The 10,262-nt window shown below is 46.3% G+C and overlaps 1 protein-coding gene and 1 pseudogene across 1 annotated transcript; both read left to right on the top strand.

Annotated features, from left to right (window-relative positions):
• Window positions 1–282: 282 nt before the first annotated feature.
• LOC105717940 (targeting protein for Xklp2-like) lies at window positions 283–826 on the top strand (annotated as a pseudogene).
• A 568-nt stretch (window positions 827–1,394) lies between these two features.
• LOC105717939 (kunitz-type protease inhibitor 2-like) lies at window positions 1,395–2,039 on the top strand. The gene has a single exon (XM_064364259.1). The coding sequence runs from the start codon at window positions 1,395–1,397 to the stop codon at window positions 2,037–2,039; it is 645 nt and encodes a 214-aa protein (XP_064220329.1).
• The last annotated feature ends 8,223 nt before the right edge of the window (window positions 2,040–10,262 follow it).

The raw sequence follows: 10,262 nt of genomic DNA on the forward strand, positions 1-10,262 counted from the left end.
CAGACTTGCCTGGGATGGATGGAGACGTCAGAGCAAGTGGTGTGCACAATACAGAAATAGAGAGTATGTGTTGTATCCCCCATGGTGGGACAGCAGATAAAACAATAGATAATCAGAGGTTGGAAAGATGGAGACCCATGTCATGCAATGGCAAGACGTTTGGAAATGTCCTCTGCCATTACTAGAGGAACAGGCTGACTGCCTACCTTTAAAAAAAAAAGTGGTGGAGGACAGCCAGAGTTTAACAAGGAGGAAAAGAAAGGTATGAGCTCAGGAAAAACAATGGCTGGTTTTCTTATCATTTTTGACACCATTAACCTGCCAGAGAAGAAGGTAAAGAATGTGACCAGGATTGAACCTTTCTGCTTGGAGACTGACAAGAGGTGCTCTGAAGGCACAGATTTGGAAGCACCAGCTGGAAGAAGAACTGAAACAGCAGAAAGAAGCAGCTTGCTTCAAGACTCCTCCTAACACCGTCATCTCTCAGGAGCCCTTTGTTCCCAAGAAAGAGAAGAAATCAGTTGCTGAGGGCCTTTCTGGTTCTCTAGTTCAGGAACCTTTCCAGCTGGCTACTGAGAAGAGAGCTAAAGAGCGCCAGGAGCTGGAGAAGAGAATGGCTGAGGTAGAAGCCCAGAAAGCCCAGCAATTGGAGGAGGCCAGGCAGCTGGAAGAAGAGCAGGAAAAGGAGGAGCTGGCCAGGCTACAGGAAGAACTGGTGCGTAAGGCAAATCCAATATGCAAGTACTAGGGTCTGGAGACAAAGTCAAATGACCTGCCTCTGACTGTGCCTGTATCTCCCAAATTCTCCACTCGATTCCACTGCTAAACTCAGCTGTGAGCTGCGGACACCACCTGGCAACGGGACCCGCTCTGAATGTCAAACCTGGGACCGTCTTGCTTTGTCACTGTGTGGAGAGAACCTATTTCTCCAGACTTTTACCTACCCATGCCTGAGAGAGCATACTTGACAACTGTGGACTCCAGTTTTGTTGAGAATTGTTTTCTTACATCATTAAGGCTAATGATGAGACATAACCCATATATGCCTCGATTAGACTCCATGTAATTACTTCCTTTAAACCATCAGTTGGCCCCTTTATATGGGTCTTCACTCTGACTAGAATTTAGTCTCTGTGTCAGCACAGTGTATTTCTATTGCCATTGCCCCTTACCACTCTCCCTCTTCCCTTTTTTTTTTTAAATTTTAGCCAGAAAATAAAGATAGTTAAATCCTGAAAAAATAAAAAAATAAAAAAAACCCTCCCAGAGCGCCTGCACCTGAAGGCGAGGCGCTCTAGTGCGCGTGCGCGGCGAGGGGCTTCCGGCACCTGATCGCGAGACCCCAACGGCTGGCGTCTGGGCGGCGTCGCCTGAGCATCTCTGCGGAGCGGGCCATGGCGCAGCTGTGCGGGCCGAGGCGGGGCCGGGCGCTCCTTGCCCTGCTGGCATCGCTGCTCCTCTCCGGGGTCCTGGCGGCCGACGGAGAACGCGGTATCCACGACATTTGCCTGGCTTCGAAGGTGGTGTGCAGATGCCGGGCCTCCATGCTTAGGTGGCGGTACGATGTCACTGACGAAACCTGTCAGCTGTTTGAGTATGGGGGCTGTGACGGAAACAGCAATAATCACCTGAGCAAGGAGGAGTGTCTCAAGAAATGTGCTGCTCTCACAGAATACTGCACCGCAAAGGCAGTCACTGGGCCTTGCCGTGCGGCCTTCCCACGCTGGTACTTTGACGTGGAGAGGAACTCCTGCGGCATCTTCATCTATGGAGGGTGCCGGGGCAATAAGACCAGCTACCTCTCTGAGGAGGCTTGCATGCTCCGCTGCTTCCTCAAGCAGGTGGATTCTTCCCTGCCGCCTGGCACAAAGGTGGTGGTTCTGACGGTGCTGTTCGTGATTGTGCTGATCCTCTTTCTGGGAGCCTCCGTGGTCTGCCTGACCCTGGTGCGGCTTAGGAACCGGGAGCGGGCCCTGCGCACCATCCAGAGCTCCGGGGACGACGAGGAGCACCTGGTGAAGAACACACATGACCTGTGACTGCCCTGTCGCCAAGAGGACCAGGGAAGGGAGGGGAGACTATGTGAGTGCGTTTTTAAAAGAGAGCGATTGACTTGGATTTGTGCGTCATTAGGGCTGAGGTCCGTTTCTCTGGGAGGTAGGAAGCTCTTCCTGGTCTGGCGGGGTGGGTTTGCTTTGGAAGTCCTCTAGGAAGGCTCCTTCTCACGTGGCCTGTGGTCTGGCAGCAGCCGCGAGTTGTTTCTCACTGGTAGATTTCTTTCCTCCAGGTAGAGTTTTCTTTGCTTATGTTGAATTCCATGGCCCTTTTTCTCATCACAAAAGTGATGTTATAATCGTTTCTTTTGTTTGTCTGATTTGTGGGGGTTTTTTTAAAGTATAAACAGAAATTTTTTATTAGCATTCTGAAAGTCAAATGTAGACGTTTAATAAAAAGGGGACTTCCCCTTTAAAATAAATTTCAGCATGTGCTTTCAAAAAAAAAAAAAAAAAAAAAAAAAACAAGCCATAATGGCAAAGCAAAACTGAAAGTGAATAGAAAGGACCCAGAAATCAGGGCCCCACTGTTAGACCCCACCACACAGTAACAGATAAGACTGAAAAATGCTTTAAGCAACTAAGGTCCTTTAAGGCTTCTTAGTCAAGCAGAAGGACTCAATCCTGCAGCAAAGAGTAAATCAAGAATGAATGTTCACTTTCCACCCAAGCCCGTTGTTTCAGATGATGTCAGGATAGCTGCCATTGAGCTGAGATGGAGGAATGAAGAAAAATAAGCAAATTAATAAGCCTGGCTTAATAATTATAGTTAGGAAAAAAAAACTCTGGGTGAAGTTATGGACACATTCAACTGTTTACAAGCCTGTTGAGTTTTTGACAAAACTGTATTACCAAAGAAACTATAATCCTAGCCTTTAAATAAAACCTTATGATTATTAAATAACCCTCAAGCCCCTTCAACTTGCACCAGAAAAGAAATAAGCAAGATATGCCCATAAAAGATGAAAGGGAAAAACCTTCCAGTGCGTGGAGACAGGGGCCACGGGAATAGAGGACAAGAAGTTCCTCCCAGACAACAGAATCAGGGCTAATCAAGGAACTTCCCCCAGCTGCGCAGGGTTTTCAGCATGGGCTAGTGGCTGCTGTGTCTCCCATTCCGCATGTGGTGAATGGAGGGTCCACTGCGCTTACGGTCCTCTGCTCCACCACTTTCACTGGGTTGGTGTGGGGAGAAGGCAGGTTGCGTGTCTTTTGGTTCATTAGTTACTGCGTCACAGTGAGCCGTATCCAGACCTGATGGGTCAAATTCCTGGAATTTGAACTGGATGCATGAATCGGACATTGGGAAGGAGAAGTTAGGATGGTCCAGGTAGAGAAAGAAGGACGTGCAAAGACTTGTGTATCTGGAGGACAGATTGTGGCGGTGACTGCTGACTGCCCTCCAATGCATGCTGTCCCTGCCACCGTACGGAAGTGTCACTGGGAGGTAGCTGTCATGCTAGGGGCTGCATTTCCCAGCTCCCCCCTTGCATTTGTGTGTGGCCACTCTCACATTTAGATGTGTTCCCACTCTTCCTAAAGGAATGTGTGTGGAAGTGAGTGTTTTCATCTCCACTCTCCTTTTCTCCTTAGGCCAGCTGGAAGCAGAAGACTCCAAAGTCTTCAGCAATAGTGGAGCCTGGAGCTATAAAATATCAGATCCCCGAACCACCATTTGGAGAAATGTCATCTGCCAACCAGGAGCACCCAGAGTAGATTGTTCCATAGATTAGAAATAAATCTATTGAGTTAAGCCATTGAAATCTGAACAGTATCTATCAAAAGCTAGAGTTACTTTAACCAATACGCTAATAGGCTATTTGAAGCAATGTTCTCTCATTTCTGTGTTTATGGGATACTTTCAAATGTGAGAATTTTTGCCAGCACAATTGAAGGGACCACATTCCACACAAATGATCACACTACTCACTTCAGCATTGTGTTAGTGCCTGGGTGCATCAATTTACTTGTCTTTTGCATATAAAGGAAGCAAAATTCCTGCATATGTGGAGAGCATGTGATCTCCCTTTGGCACAGATGTATGATGATGCTATCGCTCTTGCAACACATTCTACCACAGCTACACTGGGTCACGTAACCCATTCAGTTCATCATCCCATTCCTGTCCCCACCAGGTTGGGTTGTCACAAAAGTTAATTTTACACACTGCTCAATATTCTGGCTGCTCACAGGTAAGGGTTCACAATTCCCTCTCTCGTATCCCCAGGGCACACTGCTGGAGAACTACTGGTTCAAAGGTTGGAAATACTCAAGTACAAAATACATTAGTCCCCATGAGTTTCTCCAAGTCCAGGGAGACAGGGTCTCAATGAATAATTTCAGCTAGGTTAATTCTAGCTTTCACTCGCATGGAAAAGTGTTTCTGCAAAGGTCAAACTTGACCTTATGGCTCAAGGTGAAGAGGGGCTGAAATTTCTATTTCTATTTCAGAATGTTAGGTGCCCCTGGAGTGAAAGAGGCAGAAATTCACTACTACACTGACAGCTAAAATGAAACAGCAGCCTGTGGTGGTGCAAATATAAAATCAACGAACATCAAAATATGAATTTTTAAAATCACAAAATGCATAAATAACTAAATACATAATACTAAGAATCAAACCATACGTACAACTTAGAGTCCACATTAACATGACTTCACTTTTCTGGGATGATCTTGCCCAGGAATATAAAAGTTGTTCAAAGCAAAAACTTTCTGAAAGCATCGTCAACTTTCAAATAGAAAGATTCAAATGGCAGTTTATACTCTAAGACCGTTGAAACCCTTCTCCTCAAACTCTTCAAACACCTTACTGTGGCCACCTAGCTTAAACTATTAGATCATGATTCTTACCGCATCCTAATGAAGCTTCCACATTGAAAGATCTACCTTAAATCAGATTGCAAACTGGCGGTAAACATTCCAACTTTGCTCTTCCTGCAATGAGATGTGCCCAGATTCTGTCAAGCTGGGGCTCGCTTATCATAAATGAAAAGTTTTTGTCCCCTTCAAATGCATATGTTGAAGCCTAATCCCCAAAGAGATAGTATTTGGAGGTGGGGCCTTTGGGAGGTATTAGATTGGTGCAAAAGTAATTGCAGTTTTTGCCACTTTCAATGGCAAAAAGTGCAATTACTTTTGCACCAACCTAATCATGCAGTCCTGTTTCCATAATTAAATCACTGGCTTTCTTAGGGAAAGTATCTTGACCTCTCTGTTTACTCACAATAAATCTGGGGATGCTGGATAAACACATCCCCCTTGCTATTTCAAACAAGTCTAAGCATGACATACTATGGCCTGAAGCAAAAAGTAATCATAATAACCCTTCAGCATCACTGGCATCTTCATCAGTGAGACCAGTCACTAAATCCTTTGAGAATTCTTGTAAACATCACTATAAAACAGACGAATGCATTCACTCTGGTCAACTAGGAAACAAAAATCACTTAAGAAAGAGTCAAAATGGGGAATAAGTTTGGAGGACAGGAAATAAAAAATTAAGAGTTATGTTAAGATGAGAAATCTAAAATATTACCAGTAGAGTGAGAGAACTTTTTCAACAGTTTTACAAACTGAGCAATCATTTTTCCTCCCCATGGCCAGCATCCTGAAGCTAATGGTAAAAGCATTAATTTATCATGAGATTTTTAAAGATCTCTCTTGTCAGTAATGAAATAAACACGTGATAGGGTAGCCAGACAGTTATTGTTTATAGGAAGGTTATTATAATAATTAAGATTAATAGCAATTACTTGTCATGTTTGTGGATTTTTTTTTCCTTGGGAAATAACTGTAGCTATATTAAATAACTAATTAACACATCTCCATGTCTGGCTAAGACTGCATGGATTCACAAGCTCTCCCATGTTCTCTAGTACTCCAAAGCCAAATAAATAATCAAGCCCCATAAAACAACCAGCTCACATTTTAAAAGGAAACTTCAAAATTAAACCAGTAAGCAGTTCAGGGACGGGGACCTAACATAGATGGGGGCCTAACATCAAGACTTTCTCCTATTCATGCTCTTCGGAACCTTGGTGAACCCACTGATGGCTGACACAATGCAGATCCCAGACCTCATCGCCTGTTTGTGTGCTTCTGTGTATGTACATACATAAATAGATATCTTGAGTGTTATATATCTTATATAATAACCTGGATAATTTTATCTTCACACAAAATGAGATTTTTTTTACTCTTCAGTCACAGAACTATAAGAGAAATCTTAACGCCTCAAGTATTAAAGCCTTAAAGCTATTTTTATTGAACGTTTTTTCAGAGAAACATGAAAACGGATAGGAAAGAAATGTTTCCTAATATTAGAACTCCTTTTTTTTAAGGAGGCCTTACCACTTACACAGCTTAATACTGAGGGAGGAAAGGGAGGTCAAGGAAATCACTTGCCTTCACTCAAAGAATGCAGTCGGTCCCTTCCAGGAAACACTTGAGGTCGTGTGTAGTATCTTCATGGGGGAGTAGAGAAGCGTGCAGGGCCTGCCTGTTGCTGAGCAAAACCAGAGCATATTTGCAAATGAAGGCTTGGTAGAACAGGGAGAGTAAGCACCTGCTCACTCCAAGATAACCCCTTCCTACAACCCCAGGCCCACAGCTAAATCAGCACTGCAGGCAAGAAAGTGGGCAGTGGCCAAGAGTGCAGACAAGCTGGATGGTGTGGATCCCTGTGGTCCAGGGCGGCTCTGCCCCTCCCCACCTGACCATTACACTCGCCCTAAAAGACCTCCTTTCTATTCTCCATAGCCTCACAGAGAGAGAACCATTCCCTCCAAAAGTTCATAGACTTCCATTTCTCCCTGAGCCCTAATTTTCAAACTAGTCAATCATATTCATTCCACAATAGAAGCATGTTTATGTAGAAAGAAAGAGGAGAGGAATGTAAGATGGGAAGAAAATAAAGGATATTTACTGAGCCTGCTCCGAACAAGGCTCAGGGCTTGGGCTCCAGGCTCAGATGAAGACAGCAAAGACACAGCCCCTGACCATCAACATGGAGTGGACGGATAGATGCTGTAAGAGAACTGCCTTCTTAGCAAGACAACACCTAGCACTTTGCAAGTTCTGCTCCAAGAAAGACGCTTGAGAGGGGGCTGGTGTGAAGGGATGGATCGTCCACCAACATTGCCTTCCACAAGGACCCCTCACTCTGGCCACATCACCCCTGAGCCCCGAAAGCTGCTGGTGTCACCAGGGTAGGCAAACACTCTCCCCTTGGCTTCTCTAAGCACAGCTGAAACAGACTGGTATTTGCAAAACAACTCCACTCTATGCTAGAACAAAGAGGGGTAGATATGGAGGGAGAGAGTGGGAACCTAAGACGGAAAAGGCCACACAGCTCAGCAATCAGACCCCTCGGTAACTCGCTCCAAGGGCACCTCTGGGCCACTCCCACTCTCCAACCTCAACCCAGTGCACCGAAATGCACAGCCCTGACTGGGCTCCTGCTCCCAGTTCCTGGCCTGCCTTCTCCCGGCATGAAACGTCTTGCTTCCCACCCTCTTCATGCTCTTGATTCTTTCAACCCCAAGGCTAGAGCAATCCTCAACCTGTGAGCTGCCTAAGGGTCCCATTTGCTTTGAGCATTTCACCACACAGAATCATGATGGGCAAGAAGTATGATTTCCACTTAGGATAAAGCCCACCCATTACTTACAGGTTCCAAAGGGCCACACTGTCCTAGAGCCTTAACCAGCACCCACCCTGAAGAAACAGACAGGCAAGGGAGCAGGGTTCATTTCCAGCTTCATATGCCGGCAAGTGGTATGTGGCAAGACAAAGCAAGTGAATGGCCATGGAGCTTGGAGGAGGGAGAACTGTCTTGGAGGAGCCGACATTTGAGCCCACTTTGGGCCCAAGAAGGATGTCCACAGGCTGAGATAAAGCGGAAGGGTGGCACATAAGGGAGAGATAAAGAAGTATGAACAGAGGGATGGTGACAGAAAGGCCTGAGGTGTTAACAAGTTTAAGGATCGGAAGGAAGGGAAAATTCCAGCATGCTGCATAGAACACAGGAGGAGTGAAGATGGAACACCTTCTAAAGCCAGGGTGAGTTTCTCATGGAATTAAGTACTGAGCCCTCCGGGGTAGCTCACAGGTGTGAACCGACACTCCTGCCATGAGGCTCCTCGGGAGGCAGGGCAGGGACATGCACAGTTGGGTACCGAGAACAGGTGCTCAGAGGAGAGTATGAGCAGGAGATGAGGAGCTGCATGTCGGCAACACAGGGCGGCAGCTGTGACTGGGAGAATGGGTGAGGTCATCAGGCAGAGGGTACAGAGGGGGAGGGGTGTGAAGCAGAGGACAGAACCCTGGAGAGCCCTCATTTATAGGGAGCAGGCTGAGCAGGTGAAGAAGGACCAGGAGAATGAATAGTGGAGGTAGGAGGAAAGCCAGAAGGCTGAGGAGCTCAGAGAGATGGAAGGAGAGAACTCAACGAGAAGTCCCACTTGGATGTAACTGGTTTCAGTGCCTCCCCCGATCTACCCTCCTATCTGATGTCACATTAATCTTCTGAAAGTGCTGTGTGACCATAACATCAACCTCCTGTGAATGTCTCGAAAGACAACCCACCTAGACTCTCTGCTTTAGACTGGCCTTGAGGTTCCCCATGAACTGAGTCTTGCAAAACTCTCCCCTCCATCCTGTCACTGCTCCCACACAGACTGCTCTAGCAAAATCACACTATACTGTTTCCTCCACAGTCCCTCTACTTTCTTGCTGCCATTCTTTTGTTCATGCTGTTCCACCTTCTGCAATGCCTTTCCTGCCTGACTATCTTGCCTGCGAGAGAAGTTAGCAAGCATGCTCCCTTAGGTCTGTCTTATGACTCCATCAACACGTAAGTCACCCAGAAGCTGCCAGGCGTGTACACTATGTCATGGTGGGGACAGCATGGCCAGATGGACCAGCCTTTTCTCTGATCACCTTGGTTAGATATTGGCCAGTTGATGGCCAATCACGAGGACATGAACTAGACAGCCAGCTGGACACATAGAGATGCAAGCAGATGAGCTCATGGCCTACAACTGTGGTCATCGATGTGTTTGTTGCAGTCCCAGAACGCTGGATCTCCAGTAGCTTTTAAAATTCCCGTTGGCTGCTCTCTGGGTCTTCATCATCTCTCTGGGTGGAAGAAGAGCATCTGCAGGAGCTGGCTCGGGCTGCTTGGGCTATTGCCTGGAGAAATCAGAGCCCTCCTGTGGAGTGCTTGGAGATCTCCCAAGGTGAGGCCCAGTATCCGAATTAATAAAAAGCAAGTATGACTGCATTGCTCTGGGCTCTGTCACAGCTGGGAATCCTTATCAAAAAAACACCAGCATGGGAGGAGAGGTCACTGTGGATATCCCAGTGCTAACATTCAAGCGTTAATAACTTCACCACGTAGATTAATTTTAAATGTCAGACCACGTTGCTGTGTAAAGCTAAGACGCTCAGGAAATAACGCATATTTTCCAGGCTTCCTGACAACACCAGCACATTTCATGTTTGATTGCTCGTGGAGTGGGCAGGATCAGAGGAGGGCTTTTCTTTAACAGTTGCTGCCCCTGCAATGCAAACACGAGGAATAAACGGCATCAGAACACGTGGACTGCCTAGTTTCTCAACCGGGAAAATGGCCGAACTGACAGTAATGAGATTTCACACAGAACCACAAGGCTGTGCAAGGTCTGAGACCTTGCCCAGAATGCCAGGTTCCAAGCCCAAACAAATGTGTGTAACTTGGTTAAGAGCCCCTGGAAAATGGCATTTGTAATGGAAACACTGGTGACACACAGCTGCTGATCCTGCCGGGTTCAGGAGGCAGAGCTGGGTCCGGACTGCTGGGGGATGCTCAGATCAAGGAGCGGGAAGGAAAAAAAGGGGGCAGCCCTAACCCAGGGAAAAGCTTGAAAGGAAAAGGATGCAAAGCAGAGACTGCAGAGGAACAGGGAGGAAGGAACAGATGCTACACACAAAACCCACCCAGGGCTGCCAGGATTGCAATTAAAAATTCACATTATTTTGGACTGAAATTCTCATATTTTAAGAGAACTTGGGCAAAACCCTCCTTCCACCAATATTAGCAATGCAAAACCGGCAGTCAAGACAGACCCAAATTATCATCCATTTTGCAAAAAGGATGAAAATTGTATAGCTGGAAGTCCAAAATCCTTCCATGAAAACAATCATTAGAGTGCACCTGGCAGCCCT

Source organism: Aotus nancymaae, unplaced genomic scaffold, assembly GCF_030222135.1.
Source record: "Aotus nancymaae isolate 86718 unplaced genomic scaffold, 86718_ANA_hifiasm-v0.15.2.pri h1tg000057l, whole genome shotgun sequence".
Taxonomy (NCBI): domain Eukaryota; kingdom Metazoa; phylum Chordata; class Mammalia; order Primates; family Aotidae; genus Aotus; species Aotus nancymaae.

Coding starts and splice junctions, on each gene's coding strand:
- LOC105717939 (XM_064364259.1), top strand. CDS start 1,395: ATGGCGCAGCTGTGCGGGCCGAGGCGGGGCCGGGCGCTCCTTGCCCTG.